Source organism: Colius striatus, chromosome 12 (genome assembly GCF_028858725.1).
Source record: "Colius striatus isolate bColStr4 chromosome 12, bColStr4.1.hap1, whole genome shotgun sequence".
NCBI classification, from domain to species: Eukaryota; Metazoa; Chordata; class Aves; order Coliiformes; family Coliidae; genus Colius; species Colius striatus.
The window spans coordinates 9387954-9406471 of NC_084770.1; the positions used below are offsets into that span (position 1 = coordinate 9387954).

The 18518-nt window shown below is 53.5% G+C and overlaps 1 protein-coding gene across 1 annotated transcript in view; it reads right to left on the bottom strand.

The window, feature by feature from the left end:
• Window positions 1-255: 255 nt before the first annotated feature.
• Window positions 256-18518, bottom strand: part of XXYLT1 (xyloside xylosyltransferase 1) — a 36225-nt gene continuing 17962 nt past the window's right edge. Inside the window, exons 3-4 of the mRNA XM_062005569.1 lie at window positions 15443-15575; window positions 256-1394 (exon numbers count right to left, since the gene is read on the bottom strand). Coding sequence (XP_061861553.1) covers window positions 998-1394; window positions 15443-15575 — 530 coding nt within the window. The 3' untranslated portion in view covers window positions 256-997. The remainder of the gene's footprint in view (window positions 1395-15442; window positions 15576-18518) is intronic.

Consider the following 18518-nt stretch of genomic DNA (forward strand, 5'->3'; position numbering starts at 1 on the left):
TTAACCACCTTTTCTCTCTTTCTTCCCTGGAGATGTGAAAACCAGCCCTGACTCTGGTGAGGATGATGTGTGCCAGCCCATTGACTTGCATCACCTTGGGACAGGGGATGATAAGCACAGAGACGATCAACACGGGGCACCATTTACAACTACCCAACAGATAGACATCAACTGCTTTTCTAATCATGATGAAAAGAGCACAAAGCTCCTATCACACAGGACTTCAGTTGCACTGCAGAAAAACAGCCGAGTGTGTTTTACATCTGCAGCTTTATTCTTGTACAAAGGGTTACAGGCAAAGCTAGAAAAATGAACCTATTGGTACACGCTCACGGAACGCTTTTAAGACAAGATAGGGCAGTAAAGCTTTTATTGCCAAGAACCACCAATGGAAGGCTTTAAAGCTCATCTAGCACTCAATTTTTATTTGTAGGTAACCCAATTTAGAACAGCTTTTCAGTCTTTAAGTCCTTCTTGCCTTTCTGGAATGCTTCAAAAGGAACATGACCTGAGGATGGTGTCTGCTCTTCAGAGGGACCAGACGGATGCTCCATGTGAGGTGCAGAAATGGGCCACTGATGGGTGCCAAATCAACCCCCAGCTGTGGGGCTGTGGGCTCCCCCTGGTCATCAGACAAGGCAAAGCTGCATGGCACCCAGGGAGCTGCAGAAGCAGCAGCTGCCCGACAGCCCTTTGGCTCTCCCCAAGCCCGGGAAGCAGTGGCACAGACGGGCATCATGGACTTGCCTCAAGCAGAGCCAGGAACTGAGCCTGGGCACGGTGACTGCAAATGTCTCGCTCCAACTACTGATGGTACTTCCTCCAGGACGGGTGAGGCTACAGGCAGTGGGACCTGGACAGTCTTGGGATCCCTAAGGATCTGCCACAGATGCAACGGATCAGGGCTGTCCCCACTTCCCGAGGGGCTGTTGGTGCAGCCAGTACAGCTTTTCAGGGCTTGCTGCAGTCAGAGCTGCTCCCAGGGGTGGAGGGTGCCCTAGTCTTCAGGGATTGGGGTGTTGCAGTTCCCATGGTAAATTTTGACCTCACCCTCACACTGGTAATACTGGTCAAAGACGTCGCTGTAGCCGTGGTCCCTCCACCACGTGCAGAGCTGCCGGTTCCACGTGCAGTCCAGCACATGGAAGAGCTCTGGGTGCTCCATCCCCACCATGGTGAAGAAATCCTGGTCCCCGAGGTGGCCCTTGAAGTGGTACTTCTCCGTCAGCTTCTGCACCATGGCAGGCTCTAGCAGCTGGTTGTAGAGCTTGGACTGCCTCATGGCTTCCAGGTTGAGGAGCAGGACGCCGCTGTTGAAGCCGGGCAGCCCGTCCGGAGGGGGGTCCCCGACTTTGGTTTGGGGGTTCTCACGGCGATACTGCCAGAACGTGTGCCTGGGGAGAGAGGAGAAACAGGGGAGTCAGCAAGTACAGCCTGAAAAGCAGCCACCTCAAGTCTGGGCAGGCCTGGCTCACAGCACAGGATCTACCACCCAGTCCTTCAAAGCAGCCCAGTGCTTCATGGGCTGTGGCTCTTTCCATCCCCCTGCACAGGATATCGCCCAGACCTCAAACCACAATTCTTGCTCTTTCCTAAAGCTTCTTTTGCTCCTGCCAGCATTGCTCTGGTGAGCCAACAGGACAGAAGATCGTGTGACTGCTCACACGGCTGTGTGGGGAGACAAAATCATACCCCAATGCCTGAAGCAAAGCATCACAAGTGCCCTGGTGCACGCCAGGTCATTCCCTCTTGTCCTATCACTCGTTACTTGAGAGAAGAGACTGACTCCCACCTCACTACAACCTCCTGTCAGGTAGTTGCAGAGAGTGATCATGTCTCCCCTCAGCCTCCTCTTCTCCAGACTAAATACCCCCACAGTTCCCTCAGCTGCTCCTCATCAGACTTTTATTCTCCAGACCCTTCATAAGCTTTGTTGCTATAAGCTCTGGATCAAAGATGGGAGTTTGAAGCTGTGCAAAAAGAAGGCTTGAAATAAATCTGAGAGGCAGAAATATTTGTTCAAAGCAAAAACAAAACAAGAAAAAGAACTCCAATGGCAACATCTCGTTAGCTAAACAAGCAGTGCCTGCAGCTTCTGTAGCCCTAGGAAGGCTCAGCTGTAGCAGCTCTGGCAGACGCAATCTTCACCAGCTCATTTCCAGCTGCCAAGGAGAAGAGAGCAATGCAAGCCTAGTAATACATGAATCTAACTCCAGAGGGTGATTTAAATAGGAAAAAATTAGACTACCTAAGCAAGCAGCCCAGAAATGTCTCTGGCTCCTTCCTCAGCCCTGGGGCAGTGAGCACACCCCACCACACACACCCCAACTGCTCCCACTCGCAGCAACTGAATTCATCCCATGCTGTTGCCTAAGCAGCTGGGGTTGGATCTGCCCCCCAGAACCACTCTTGTTGAGTCTGAAAGTCTTCTGCTCTCTTAATGCTTAAGCTAAAGCTACAACTGGATTCTTTTTGCTCCTCACTGTGAAGATGCTAGGGAGAATCACTGTTAGAAACAATAAGCCAAGCCTGCTGCTGGTTCCTCTCTGATCTGTCAAAGACACCAATCAAAGTCTCCATGCACCTCCAGGAAATAAAGATTTGTGGGCAGATGACATGGATCTAGCATCCAAAGGTTTAAAGTGGTCTCATGCTTGGAAGCTGAAGCTGGTCTAATTCAGATATAAGAAGATGCAGGACTGGGACACTCCAGTCATGGTGGGTGCTCTCTCACTGCAAACATTTAAATGGAAATGTCCCTTGTAAGAAGTTGTGTTCAGCTCCAATAGGCACTTGCTCAGGGCATCCTATGGCTGGTACAGCTTAAATCCATCCTTCTGGCCTGCCCTCTGGGTCCCCAGCACAGCACAGTGAGACTGGCCAAGGCAAGAGCCAGGATTGAACTGCCAGCAGCAGAATTATCCCAGCAGGAAATGTGGATCCACTGGCGACGTCAACTGTGAGCACATCCTTTTATTTCCTGATCTGGAGAAGCATGACCATCACACAGCATCCCTTCCTTACAACTTCCCATTTCCACGCTGTGGATTCAAACCTCTGGCGTTTCTCATCTCAGTGGGGTCTCTGCACTGTGCCCTTTCACCAGGTTCATGATGGGAAGGGTTTTGCCAAGTGCCAGTTTCCCACAGGAGGAGGGCTCAGATTTTGAGCAGCTGTCTCCCCACCTCCCAGGGCAGGGCAGGGGAGGACTGGCTGCCTCATGGGAGCTAAAGGGCAGGGAAGGGATAAAAGGGCCTCTGCAAAGGGCAACTGTCTGAGGGATAGACACCAGGTTCACCACAAAGAAGAGTGCTCTCCACACAGCATTAGAGGGAAGGACAAGACCCAGCCATGCACCAAACAGCCTCCCAAGGTGCTCAGATCCAGGGGGCTGAGCAGAGACTTGCTCAAGCCCACCTTTGCATACTCTGCTCTGCTTCTCCCCCTAGCAGTGCCAGGAAAGTCATCCCCATGCCCCCAAAACAATGCTGGAAGCTAGCAGGAGGAAGATGGGAAGCAGTGCTATGGAGAGGCACCCTTCCAGCTCTGCAGCAGCAGAGCTGACTCTCTTCACATTCTTACCTCCAAAAACATGCTGCCTGAGCTAAGGGATGAGATTACAGGCCCAGCAAGCAGCTAGAACAGGAAACATGCAGGTGCCCAAGCCTTGGCATCACCAGGGCAAACACAGATCTGTATCAAATGACTTAATTTTTCTGCTACACCGTTCCCCAGCAGATTACTCAGCGACAGCTGATAACAAGAAGGGAGCTCAATGCCCAGGAGAGCAGACAGACCAACAGGCAGCCATTGTTCAGCCCTTCCTCCCGGCAGCAGCGTGACAGGGCCTCTCTGGGCTGGGGGCACACAGGCAGCCAGGCTGGGGGAGGACAGGGCTGTCCCAGGGGAGACATCCAGGATGCGACAGGCTATGGGGCGGCTCCACAGCATGGAGGGCTCAGGAATCCGCCTGCAGTGTAGCACCACAGCCTTTCCAGTACTGGGCTTGGGCCAACCGAGGCAAAAGTGTTCTGGCAGGGCCACTGGCAGCATCTGTTTAGCTTGGATTTTGCTTGGCTTTGTCCTTCTAACAGAGGGTTTTGGCACTGTCCTTTTGCAGGGGCCGGGACAAAGGACAGCGTGGCTGAAAGGCACCTCCACCCAGCTGGAAGTGGAAAGAGTGGTGGGTCTGAGAGCATCATTTTCTTCTGAGGCCAGAGGGCTGGGGAAGTGCAGCAATCAGCCAACCAGCCATCCCAGCCTGTGCCTCACACTGCTCTGTCCTGCCTGGTATCACCCTTTGGCACTCACCTCAAATTTTGGTAAAACATGTGGGCAAAAATCCCCGGGCTTGATGAGTGTGCTACCAGGATGCAGGCAGTGGATGCTGGGGGTGCAGCTCTGCTCCCTTTCCTGGAGACAACCATTAAGGGACCAAACCCTGACTGCATGACAGAAACTTCTCCCTGCCCTAAGCCCCTGCAACAGCCAGGATCTCCCTCAGACCAGGCAGTTGTGGCAGGGCAGTGTGCCACCAGCCTCAGCTCCTCTCTGTCCCTGCAGCGACAGCCTGGGCAGAGGGCAGCCCGGAGATGCCAGTCACCACCAGGATGCACTGGGGCAGGAAGCTGCTGGGCAGGAGGGAGGAGAAAGGAAAAGGAGGCATTTTGAGCTTTTGTTAACCACTCTTCTAGATGGAAGGGGAAAGAGGTGACCCTGGCCTCCCGACCCCATAGCAGGGTGTGGGGAGCCGTGCAGGGCTGCTGCTGCAAGCGCCTGCCTGCAGCCCCAGTGGCCTTTGCTTTGAGGAGCTGTTTATAAACAGAGCTGGCGTGTGCTAGGAAACATCTGGAGAAGAGCATTTCCAAGCATTCAAATGCTGGGCCCAGGCAGCCCAGATAAAACACCCTGCTTCCAGCAGGACTTCCCTTGCTGGCCCAGCTCAGGGCGCTCTGGCTGCACCTCCCCTGCCTTGCGAGCTGGTGGCCACCAGCCTCAGCTTGCAGAGCTGCCTCTAAAATTGCACCCTCTAAAATGCCTCGCTGGGGACAGCTGCCAGGGGGAGAAGGGACTGCTCCACCCATCAGCTGTGTTTTGCTGGTCCTTCTCTTGCTTTTATACACAGCAAGGGACGAATGCTGGGTGGGGGAAAGAGTTTTCCAAACTCCTGAACTTCCACTCGTTTACTTCAGCTCTGGGTTATGGGACATCCTCATGGGACGGGCTGGAAACCAATGTTAAAGCAGCAGGATGTCCCTGCTGGCAGGAAAGGCAGGGTGGAGGAGTTAATGCCAGCTGGGTGACCAACAGCAAGCCCACAGCACTGGTCCCAAAAGCAGCCAACTGTGCTTGTGTGCCTGTACCCACCTGAGATGTTGAGGAGGCTGCAACCCTGCCACACCAGCTGCACAGCTGCCACTGGCCTTGCTGGTGAGGACATGGATCTTCCCCATGCAACTGCAGATCCAGAAATGCAGACAGCCTGTGGGATGCCCCCCATGCAGCTGGGGGACCAAGGAGCCAGGTATATGAAAGATATATGAAGTGACCCAGAGTGGCTGCAGTCAGAGGATGCTCCTGGAAGGCTGCAGGGTCTTGGAATGCTGCTGTGCATGGGCACTGCATGAGCAGCCTCTGCCTCATGAAAGGGAGAAGCAAACCAAACAACCACCAGGTAAAGCTGCAAAAATAAGGGGTCTGCAACAATCTGGGTGCAGTAAACATCCCTGGAATGGTAAACTCCTCACTGGAGCTCACTGGTTTGCTCCCAGCTCGTGACAGAGTTGGCAGTTTGGGCCAGCTGCCTGGGAGGGCAGGATGGGCAGCAGTGGTGGGCCAGTACTTTGGTGACACACTTTGTCACTGAGCTTCCATCAGGGGGGTTAGGGCTGGGGGACCTTAAGCCCCATCCAGATGGTCACAGGGCTGCCGGTGCAGAAGGGAAGCACAGGCTGCCAGCTGTCCCTCTCTGCACCACTCCAACAGCAGCCCTGCCAGCCCAAACACCAACTAAAACAACAAGGGCACGCTCTTGCTACCTCTAAATACGCTGCTGAGTTCCTGAGTCAGAAGGCGGGCGGCGTTATCCCCGGCTGCTGGCAACCGCCACTGCTCCTGGGCAACCGCCAACGCAGCACGAGCTGCTGCCCACGCTGCCGGGGCAGGCCGGGGACATGGTGTGTGGGGCCAAGGTGCCCAGCTGCTGCTGCCCAGCCGAGGAGGCAGCCGGGGTGGGAGCCCCAACAGGGAGCATGCAGCATGCTGGTAGGGATGGGGGGAAGTGCTTGAAGTGGAGGGGAAGAGAGTAAACTGAGGGCTGAGGGGGTTGGTGATGTAAAGACTTCTGGGGACAACAGACACAGGCTTAAAAGCAACCTGGCTCTCACAGCAGTCTGGAGCACTCCCCTTATAGTGGCTTCTGTCCTGCTGGAGGAGAGGGTGTGGGAAGGGGAAGAGTGATGGCACAGGGATGACTATGTCATCTGTCCAGGGGACGGTGGTGGCAAGAAGAACAGAGCAAAGAAAACTCCCTGCACCCTTCTCCTCCTCCTGGCTAAACATCATGGTGGCAGGCAGCTGCCATTTCCTTACTACCACTCTGTTGGAGTGAGATTAACCCTCAGGAAAAGGTCATATTCCCCCAGCTTCCCTTCCACCAAAAGGCATGACTGGAGTGAGATGGGCCCTTTTGAGCTTCTGCTGCAGAGGTAGGCAGCTGCCCTCAGGACTGAACCCAGAGAAGGATTTGGCCATGGTCCTGCCCTGGTGCTGCCTGACCTCAGCCAGGGGAGCTCAGCCCTGCTGCAGACAGAGGCTCTGCAACAAAGCACCCCTTGTTGCTAATTGCTTATTTCCCATTTCCAACTGCTAAACCCCTTAAGGAGCTGGGGCAACAGGTTCAGTACCAGCCTGGTCCCCAGCACCTGAGCTGTGGCTGAGCAGCTCGTGTCACCCAGGAAATCCTGTCTCCATGCTTCTCCAGGGCACCACGAGCCCAGTGCCAGGCAGCGGCATCGCCAGCGCCACCGTTCACCCGCTCCATGGGGAAACACATCATCTGGGGCACAGCAACCCTGATCCCCAGCCCAGGACAAAGGGCAGGGTGCACTGGGGAGCACAGCAGGACTGCCTTACTCTCCTTGGGTGGGTTCAGGGCAAGGGCCCAGCTCAGGCAGGAGCTACAGCCCTCCTCTGGAAAACGCTGATGAGCCGACAGACTGAGCTCTCCAATGAAGACATCACTAATTCCTTAACAGACTTCTCATTATGTCTGTACAGCACTGGTTTCTACTGGAGCATGGTCTGCATACCAAACTTTAGAAGTCCTGTATTTGGAGCAGCAAATTGATTCTCAATGATTACATTTCTGCATGGACTTAGCAGTCCAAAAACGGGCACACTTAAACAGATGATTAGCAGCAACTTGGGAATGCAGCTCACGAGTGAAACCTTTCCTTGGGACACAGATTTTCAAGGCCAGCCCCCCTCACTATCTACAATTTTTGCACCCCACACCTGTGCTAAAATCACCCTCCGAACAGAGGTGGGACTATAAATCTGGGTCTGAGGCATCAGTTTCCTCTCCTCCATAGATACTGCTGCAGCACAGAGCCATCAGCTGCGTGTGTCAGACTCCCACTCACCCAGTGCCAGGCCGGGATGGGGGCAGTTCCTTCACAGGGGCACTAACAACCACGGGCCTAATTACTGCCAAAATAGCAGGTCTCTGATAACAACTGTGAATGCACTCTGCACCAGCAGCCCGCTCCTGCCTGCCTCAGGACACCCTTGCCTGCTGACGAGGCTCTCAGGAACAGGAGAGATGCTCTCCCTTCACAGGTGCTCATCTGCTACTGTGGGGAGGAGAAATAAAAGGCTGCTTCTCATCAGACTTGTCCTCCAGACCCTTCACAGCTTTGTTGCCCATCTCTGCACATGCTCCAGCACCTCAGTGTTTCTCTTGTAGTGATGGGCCCAGAACTGAACACAGTATTTGAGGTGTGGCCTCACCAGCACCAAGTACAAGGGGACAATCACTTCCTTGGCCCTGCTGGTCACACTATTTCTGATCCAGGCCAGGATGCCACTGACTTCCTTGGCCACACTGCTGGCTCATGTCCAGGTGACTGTCAACTAACACCTCCAGGTCCTTTTCCTCTGGGCAGCTTTCCGGCCACTCTGCCCCAAGCCTGTGGTGTTGCCTGGGGTTGCCGTGGCCCAAGTGCAGGACACACTGCTTGGCCTTGTTGAACCTCATACAATTGGCCTCAGCCCATCATTCCAGCCTGGCCAGGTCCCTCTGAAGAGCCTTCCTGCCCTCAATGCAATCTACCACCACTGAGCAGGAGGGCATTGCGAGAACCCTTTCAGAGGACTGTTGGGAGCTTCCTTGTGCAGCCCCAGCACTGCATCACTCCAGAAGATATACCAGCTACACAGCAAGACCTCTCAATTTCCTGCTGTGTGTTTGTTTCTTCCTCCATCAAAGGGCTGTAGCTCTTGGAAGCTCCTTCTCCACCAAGTCCTGGTGACGAAGGCCTTGGGCAAGCAGCACCAGCTGCCCTGCAGCTGCCAGGGCAGCCCCACCTGCACCTCCTGGATTACCTCCAGATGCCCTGTCCCAGCAGCCACTTACCAGAGCAGATTTAAGAGCCAAGGTGGGCTGGTTGGGGACCTCTGCTAGCACCTACAGCCCAGACTCTCTTCCTTGCCACACTGCAAAACCTTTACTGGGGTGCAAGAAGTCATGAATACCTCTGCACCACACAGGCCAGTTTGAGTCTTGCCACTGCCCATGAACAGCATTTTTCTTGGCAGCCCCAAGCCAGGCTGTGACTTCCCAAGAAGCACCACTGCCCAGCATGGGCCTACTCTTTTTTCAGTTCATGCTCTCCAATGATAAAAAAGGTAATCACTGAAGATCACAGCAGTTGTGTAAATACCCAGCTGGATCCAACCACCAGCTCACATGTAGAGTATTCAGGGACTGATGATCTACCAGTGCAGCCAAGTTCTTGGTTGTTGGAAAGATTCGTGTTTGCAATGCCCAATATCTCAAAAGAGACAGTATTAATATTAAAAGCATTTGTGTTAATTGATGCACAGTTGTGGCTGTCAGATCTTGTCCAATTTATTCATTGCTTTTAAAGGATAGTTCAAGTCTGCTTGGTAATGGGAGCAAGTGCAACGGGTCCTACATATCAATCAAGTGTACAGATGTAACCAAGAAACCCCTTTACTTTCTTGGATAATTTTTTAGAAATCACTAAGTAATACTGAATTCTTGAGATCAATTCTGCTGCCAGTTCCTTGCAGGTTCTGCTTGTTCTGTAATATCAGCTGCTTCTCTGTGGTCATTGCCAAATAATTCCTAGAACCGATCCCCCTGTGGATCAGGCAGCAGCACTTGCTACAAATCAAGTCAAAGGCTTGAAATGGTTTAAAACCCAGGTTGCAGGACTGTGGGCAGGCAGCATTGGCATCACCGTGCCTGGTGGGGCACAGGCAAGGCAAATTCTCCTGCTTTTGGCAACTGCAGGGCCTGGGAAACAGAGCCTGTTGTGGCAGGCAGCTCCCTGCTTCCCCCAGCGCAAAAGCACTTGGAGAAGAGCAAAGTCTCCAAATCTGGGCAACCTGCCTGCACAAGAAGCCCAGGAAACCTGCTGACCTTGGGCAGGAGGATGTGCCTGCTGGAGGTGGTTATCTGCACCTCTGGAAAGCTCTAGCCCAGGCAACAGCCCACCTGCACTGCTATAGCTTACAACCACCACCACTGCCTCAGCTGATACTCAGGGAATCCAGCTGCTCCTCCGTGCTTCCAGCTGTCAGCAGTACTTTGGGGGTTTTTTTAGATCCCAAGAGAAGGTACAGGACGTACTGTCTCAGCCCAGATGCGCCAACAGCCCAGCCTGGATTCACCATTAGCCTGCTCACAGCCCAAGATAACTCCAATCCTCTTCCAAACATCTGACAAAGTAACTTAGCACCACTGCTGCTGAGCTCCCAGCAAACGCCAAGCCCTGCAAGTGCTGTGCCTTTGGGTCCAGAGGCTGCACAGGCTTGCTTCCACTCATTAATGTGCTTCTCAGGGTTATTTTACCAGCTCTCAAACAAACAGCCTGTGGGACAGAGTACACAGCACACCTACAGCAACTCCCACATGATCATAAGAAGAAATAAAACTCTTCCTTTGCACAAAATAATGTCTCGTTTGAGCTCTCCCTGTGTTTCAGGCAGAAGCAAAGGCCAATGGCCTTGCAGCAATACCAGGACCCAAGTGTGAGTCCTTTGTAGTCTGTAGCTGTCTCTTTGATGTTGATATCCTTTCCTGCAGGATGCACTTTTATAATTTCCAGCACTGTGGATTCTCAAGACACCTCCAGCTTTTATTAGCTTCTTGTCCCGGGGGACAGCAGGGAAGCTCTGCCCCATGGCAGGAGCGGAGGCAGCAGGCACCCTTCCAGCCCCAGCTGGAAGGTCTAGGACCTCTCCTGAGGTCCACCATCACAGAGCCCACCGCCACACCGCAGTGCCAGTAACAGCACTGGCACCGTGTAGGAAGCAAAGAGGTTGTGAGGATGGGAGTAGGGAGCTGGGCCAGGGCCAGCCTGAGGCTGGCAAGAGCAGCTCTGCAATCAGTATCTCTGTTCTGCTTCCTCACCAGTATGACCTGAAGCATCTATAACCAGGACACCTGGTATGAACAGGGTTTAAGCTTTGCTTTCTGGAACTGGAGAACTTTCATAACATTTTATGGAGTGTTGCAGTATTGCCCCACTCTGTTCATCTCAGGGGGCTGCTTTGACATGAGGAGGCTTTTCCTTTTGGTGCTTGGTAGTGCCCAAGTTCCTGTGCCCGGGGCCAGGCTGACAAGGAGGCCCCAGGCAGGTCTGGGCTGCAGTGGCACCTGTACAAGGATGCCCTTGCTGTGCCCCGCTGCTCATGCCCGGTCAGGAGGCTGTGCTCAGACCACAGTCAGGCTGCTCCCCAGGCCGGGCACTGGACCCAAGGACAGCCACTTGCCTGCTCACGTGGGAACTGGCTTCTAGGGCTGCCTCTGCAACGCTCGCCTCCATATTTCTTAGCAGGACCAAGAGCACAGGAGGGACTTCTCAATTTGGCCAGGATCTGGCATGGAAGGCCTGGTGCAACATAAATATTTACACAGAGCACCATCGCTCCCCTCTGTAGCCTGGTGAACAGGACAGCAGTCAGCACACCTGAGTAGCTGAAATGCTGCAGGGGACAACAGGATTTTTAATTAAAGTTAAGGCTCTGCAGAGGCATTTCCTTGAACAGAAAGCTTCTTGTTCCAGGCAAACTTCAGATGCAGATTTTAATCTGCATTTTAATCTCCACCAAAATCATTCTCGTTGAAGCAGGAGCTCCAAGTCTTGGCTGTGGGGTGGATCCTGTGCAGGCAGACACATGAGCAGGCATTTGTCAGTGCTGGGAAGAGGCTCTGCCTGCAGGGCAGCATGCAAACATCAGCCTGGAAGCAGGCAATTCAGCGCTGCCATGGAAAGCCCACAAGCATCAAAGAATCTAGTGCAGAGAACAGAGTGTCCCCACAACCATGGCATCAGGGGCAGCCTCTTGGGGGGATGAAGCTCTGCCTGTGAACCCAGGCTTGAGGCAGCTCTACAGGCTTGAGGCAGAGGGGTTGGAAAGCTGTTTGTCAGAAAGGATCCAGGTATGTTGATCTACTGCTAACTGAACATGAGGCAGCAGTGTGCGCAGGTAGCCAAGAAGGCCAATGGCATCCTGACTTGTATCAGAAACAGTGTGAGCAGCAGGGCCAGGGAAGTCATTATCTCCTGTACTCGGCTGGTGAGGCTGCACCTCAAACATTGTGTTCAAAGCCCCTCACTACAACAACGACACTGAGGTGCTGGAGCATGGTCAGAGATGGGAAACAAAGCTGTGAAGGGTCTGGAGAACAAGTCTGATGAATGGGTGAGAAAGCTAGGGGTGTTTAGTCTGCTGAAGAGGAGGCTGAGGGGAAAACATGATCACTCTCTACAACTACCTGACAGGAGGCTGTAGTGAGGTAGGGGTTGGTCTCTTCTCTCAAGTAACAACTGATAGGACAAGAAGAAATGAGCTCAAGTTGCACCAGGGAGGTTCAGATTGGAGATGAGGAAGAACTTTTCCACTGAGGGGGTTGTTAGACCCTGTCCCGGGTGGCCCAGGAAGTGGTGGTGTCCTCATCCCTGTAGGTATTTAAAAGCCGTGTAGATGAGGTGCTGAGTGACACAGTTTAGTGATGGGCTTGGCAATGTTAGGTTAGTGGTTGGACTTGATCTTAAGGACTGTTTGGAACCACAACGATTCCGTGATCCGAAAGCCGCAGGAAGGGCAACATGTCTGACCCACGGACAGAGCCACTGCCCTCGCTGCGCCTGACGAGAAGCAAAGCGCACCTCAGCCTGAGTCCTGAACACAATGTGGGCTCTGCAGCCTCCCCTGTGCCCAGGACCCTGCCCAACGCTGCCCTGCAGGGCAGGGAGGTGGCTCTGTGGGGCGATCCACGCGCAGCTTCAGCAGGAGCTACTGCTCTCCACAGGCCACTCCAGCCCACCCTGAGCGACTCCAAAGGATACACCAGCCTCAGGCTGAGCAACAGTTAAACCCCAGCATTTGCTTTGCAGGAGGGTCTGGAGATCCTGTTGCTCAGAGAAATGCCTTTGTCCAAGACAAACAGTGGCCCGGGCATTGTTTCAGCATGAGTCAAACGAGTGGAAATGCTCCCGTGCCATCCTGTTTTGCTGTCTGGAGGTTTCCCCCTACCTCCAGGATGTGTAAGCAGGCTCCGGGACGTTTCCTATTTGCTGTTCTCTTACTCCCCCGCTTCCCATGAGCATCTGTGCCCTGAGCCTTCTGCAGTCCCAGCCTGTGCCTGGCAAGTGTGCTTACAGCCAGTCAGCCAACGGGCAGCTGGTGGGAACAGCACTGCCTACAGAAAATGGTACATTGTCTACAAGAGACACCCAACTGCACTCATTTATCTCCTCTGATGTGCCAAGTAGGTAACAAGGATCCAATGTGGCCAAGTGGATTGATCTGTATCCATTGTGACAGAGAGGGGAAAATGCCACCAGATCCTTCCCAGCCACCAGGCTTACCCTGCCCCAGTCCACTGCTCTGTGAGCAAGCTCAGGAAGCCTCTGCTGACTCACCCCACACCCTCTGATTTTCTGCTGCACAATGGGGCAAAGCTGGCCTGGCACAGAGCTGTGTAATGTGGGGAGGAAAACATGAGTGGCAATGGAGAGACCTCGCCATCACCCTGTAACCCTCCTCCACAACCCCGTTCCCAGCTTCTGCTTCAAGCCTACACACGTGGCAACTGAAACTGGCACCTCTTATTTCACACCTACAACGCGTTTTTATCTCACTGAAAGCATAAAAATAGCAAAGATGAGCTTTTTTTCTTTACAAAGACATTCACGCAGTGTCAGCTGGTGTTTTCATCCATAAGCCTGTCGGGTGTGAGGTGTGAGCCCCACGGGGCAGGGGGCTCGGCAGGCGGGCAGCGGGCGTTTGCACAGCTCGCCTCGCGCCGGGTGAGCTGGCAACAGCAAGGATCAGGAACTTGTTTTCATATGAAGATCAAAACACGGCAAGAAGAAAAGTACAACATAGCCCAAAGTGACCCAGAACGTCACAACTGCAACAACAAAAAGTTCAACCCAAAAATGCAGCCTGTGAGGGCTGTGACCGCTTGGCTTGTTTGTCCCCACGGCGGGCGGCGGGAGGGGGAGAGCGTGTCTCTGGCCTGGGTCAGAGACTCCATGCTCAGCCCCGCAGTGCTGTGCCCTGTCCCCTGCCGTGCCACTCACCTCTCGCTGCAGAGGAGCACCACAAAGTTTAACTCGGTTCCTGGTCCCACAACCTGCATCTGGGCAGAAGAACACCATCCCTGCCCCCTGGCTGTGCATGGAAACACCACCAAGCCAGCCCCTGCAGAGGCACAAAGATGGAGCCATCCCCCCGTGGGCCAACTGCTGGCAAACAAATGCTCCAGCTCCCCCTGAGAGGCGGCACTGCCAGCTAACGGGAGCTGCTGCCAGGGCAGCGCTGAGTCAGCCTGGCAGCCCCACCGCCACACTCACCTGACGCTGCTCCCTCCACCCCGCTCCAAGCTCTAATAATTGGGTATGATTAACTGGAGGCTGGAGTCACCACTCTTGAGCACCAAAATCCTGCCAGGGCACCCAAAGCAGATACAGGAGCCCTGCATGCGATGCTGCCCTAAGGAGACAAGGCCTCAGCATTCGTGTTCCTCTGGGCCAAGAGCACAAGCTGAGATGGGAGGCCACGCTTCTGCCACAGGCACAGAAATGTCTCTTTCCAGCCCAGGAACACTGGTGACTTCTGCAGCCTGAGCAAGCAGAAATGCTCTCAGCTGGCTTGGGCTTCTAGGGAACGCTTGGTGGTGACTATCAATCCCCTGCTCGCACCCGATGCAGCAGGAGCGGCTGCTCCACATCTTTGCAGCTCAGCCTTTGCCCAGCAGTGTTGCTGGGCATATCTTAGGAGGTTCTGTTACTGATCTCACTACCAAGGCTTCCAAGTAGGGAAAGAAAAGCCATACAGAGCTCTTAAGCTTTTTTATCTTTCTCCAAGAACACTTCCATTAGGATTAGTAAATCTAACCCAGCCATCTCAGATGCTGAAACTCTGCTCAGCTGAGAAGCCATTAAGGCATTCTGAGTTGATGTTCTGATTAAAACAAAACCCAAGGTTCATCCTTGGAACAATGCAGGCTAAACTAAACCAATTTCTTTAAGCACTAGTCTGGAAATATCTGTGTCCCTGAAGCCTACCAGGGCCCCAGGAATGTGAACAGCTGGGCCACCCCTCAGTGAGCTGCCACAGTCAGCACCAGCTGGTGCACCACAGGTCTGAACAGCAAGTGACCATGGGGCTATCCTCACGCTTGCAAGCCCAGGTTGCCAATAGAGTTGCCCACTCACTCTTCCCTGGGGGAATATTTCTTCAGCAGAAGGTGCACTGACACTCCAGGCATCCAGAACCTCACTCCTGCCCAAACTCAACCCCTCCTCTTTGCAATATTGACAGCACAAACCTGAGCCCCAACATACAAACCGGTGCTCCAGCGTGGAATTACAGCACCTCATCAGGCACAGCTGGGCAAGCACACCTCTAGCACATGTGCTATCACCTAGGTATGGATTTTGGCACCGATGACCAGCAACTTGGCTCTGGAAGCCCTGTGATGGTTCACAAAAACAAGTAAACCACAGCAGCACTACACACTTTGTTCATCCCAACCTAAAAGTTTCAGATTATGTCCCCCTGCAGGGATTAAAGCAGAGAGACTGCTTCCCCCCAGCTTTCTTCCAAAGACCACGCTGAATTTAAGACACGCCAGCCACCCGCCGCCCACCCCCTGCTCCCCATGGGGAAGGGGCTGTACCTGTACACTGGCTGCATTTCCCTGGCAATCCCAATGACTGCTCCCTCTGGAAAGTTGTTAAACTCATCAAACAGGTCTTGGATGTTGGTCTTGTACTTCAGGTCCAAGTCTACCTGGATGATCTGTTTTATTTCTGAAAGCACAAAGAGGACAAGTCAGCTATGTAAGATAAAACGGTAGCCAGTGATTACCAATGGTTACTTGGTGAATTACACCCAAGGAGGAGTTGGTGCAGTCAGCCCCAGGGCAAGACTTGGCCAATTCAAGGCCAACGCAGCTCAGCTGCAACCTCTTAACCAATCTTCAACCATCATGACAGCATGTATCACTACATATTTTAGACATCATTTACTTCAGAAACCATTTCCAGTGACTTCCTGCTTCTCCCCACTCCCTCCTTCCTTCCAGAAGATGGGTTTTTCCCACACGACTGACAAAAACAAGAGGTAGCATCAACCCAGCCTCTCCCTTCCTGGAAATGCTTCTGCAGGCGCAGCCACGTGAATCCCAGGCTCACCTTCTGTTACCTACTTCTGGGAAAAGCTACCAATTCCACAAGAATTTCCCATTTCCAGCCCACAGAACATCCATCCCTGGCTCAAAGTATCAGAGCAATTCTCAGGATAGACAACATCAATAATTCAGTCAGCTACACGACACTCTCACTAACACCTCCAAAAGCTCATCAGCTACCAGCAGCCTGGCACAGCCTGCCCTGGGGACCGAGACTACTGCTCCTGCCTGCACAGAACTGCTGGTGGTCTGTAGCAGCCTGGGAAGCTTTATTATTGCTGGTGATACTCTGTCAGAGACAAGGAGGGTCATGCAGACATGGAAACATCTTGCACCTGCAGTAGGAAAGTCAATAGCAAGGAAAGGCCAGCCCTGAGCTCATTAACAGGATCAGGCCCTTGCCTGCCTGTGTCACAGTGTCCTCTGCAGCACATGAGACTGACTGATGGAGATGTTGTTTGTGCAGATGTGCCTTATCAAGACTGCTTGTCCCAGGCAGATCTAGGGATGACATACAGGTTGCAGCAGGCCAAGTGGAATGCAGCAAATGCTATGAGAGATGGGACCATCAGATGTATTCCCTCAGCCCCGGGGCAAAGCCACAGTCATCTTGTGGGCAGCCCTGCACGGGGACTGCGAGCAGAGTGGCACCATCCCCCACAGCCTTACGTAATGCCACCACTATTTATATGTGTTATAAAAGCCAAGAGAAAATTGGCCAGGTTGCTTAGCACTCAGCACTAACTGGATTATAAAGACCATGCCAACCCGTTCCCACCCCACGCAGGAAGTACAGGTGCTGTGGCAGCTTCCTGCAGGCTGGATGTGCCCATCCCCACTGTGCTCACAGCAACCCACAATCCAGGCCCTTGGCCTTCCTCCCCAGTGCTTGCAGGCAGGAGGACCAACCCAGTCTGCCCTTGCCCTTCTCCTGCCTGTACCTTCCATGGCTATAGGCAGGGCTTCCCATCAGGCTGGCATGTCTGGGGTTCTGGCCATGCTCCAGCCTTCACATCACCATGGTTCCTCACTCCCTCACCCCACCGAGCTCAGGACATGCTGCTGGATATCCCTGGTCTGCTGAGAGTAGGAGGCAATCGCTTTCTTTTCAGCCCTCAAAGCCACTCTCAGGACTAGAGACGGTGAGAGCAGCCAGGCACAGGCAGCTATCCTCTGGCACAGGAATGCAGCCTTGCCTTTCCAAATGCATTTGCCACTTGGTGTTTGTGTTTCAAGTGGATGCTGGGCTGTACAGCAGCTCTGCTTTTTCTGCAGATCCTGCATTAATCCAGGGCTCTCGGTGACTGGTTGTATCTACCATGCTGTCCTCATTTCAGAAGGAAAAAGCCTGGTGAGGTTAAGCAAGAAATATACTGCTTACTCTGCGAGGCATCCAAGCAGAAATATAAATCAGGGAGAAATAGTATCCAAGCCACAGCCCAGGCTGTATCTCAATTTATTTTTTTAGCATCCATCACTCTCCAGCTGCTGAAGGGAAAGGCCACGCTCCCTTCAGCCGGCAGTACGGCAATCCCCAGGCCTACCTAGTATTTACCACCACCATAATCCTCTGTTTGCAAAGATTTAAAACCCAGGCATAGTAATTCACTACAGGCTAAAGCGGGTCTTGACCTGAAAGCAATTTCCCTCAGTCTTCCTAACTGCCTTGGAAATCACTAGCACAGCTCAAACAGCTGAACAGGCAGAGCTGAGGGCTTCTGCAACGGAGAAGGAGACGTGTATCCCACATAGCTCAGAGCTCCCCAGAGGTCTGTATCACAGCGGTAAAAAACCCCAAATCCTTAACACTACTGCACTTGAGACTATCCAGACCAGTCACAAAACCCCAGGGCGAGCAGACCCTGGACTGACAGCACAAGCTCAATCCGAGAGAAACGGGGGAACCTGAGCCTTGCAGGCAGGGCTGAGGCTGGGGAGAGGAGCTGAGGTTCCCAGAAGGAGCCCAGCACGCTCCCCCAGTGCTCAGCAGCCTTTCGACACCTCATCGGGTTTCAATTAAATCCGCACCAGGCACGTCATCCGATTGTTCTCTAAAGTTACAGAGGAGCACTAACTGCAATTAATCACAGCACAGAACGAAAGCTGAGCGTGAGGGAAGCTCCAGTCCCAGCCCTGCCTGCCCCAGCAGCCCACAGGCTCCAGAGGGTCCCTGGGCAACTGGTGGGTGAGCAGAGCAGGGCCGGGCCCAGGGTGATGCCGGTGCCGTGACGCCCCGTGGGGACACGCATGGCTTATTCACACAGCGCCAGCTTCTGCCTCCTGCCCTTCAGCAGAGGCTGCCTGTGCCTGGCCTGCCCCATCCTCCGCTGTGCTGGCAGAGCCCCCCAGGAAAAGCTCACAAACAAATTCCACCCGGAGAGCACAAGGTACTTTTCCTTGAAGCAAGCAGAGCTGTAGCACAGGCACAAGTGAGCGCAGGGGACATCAAGCGCTGCTTCGCCAGACGCAGCGTGCACAGATAGATTGATGGCCAAGAGATGATTTCTCTGCCTGGGACTGGCAAGGGGCCAGGCACTAATATTTATGATGTATCATGCTCTTT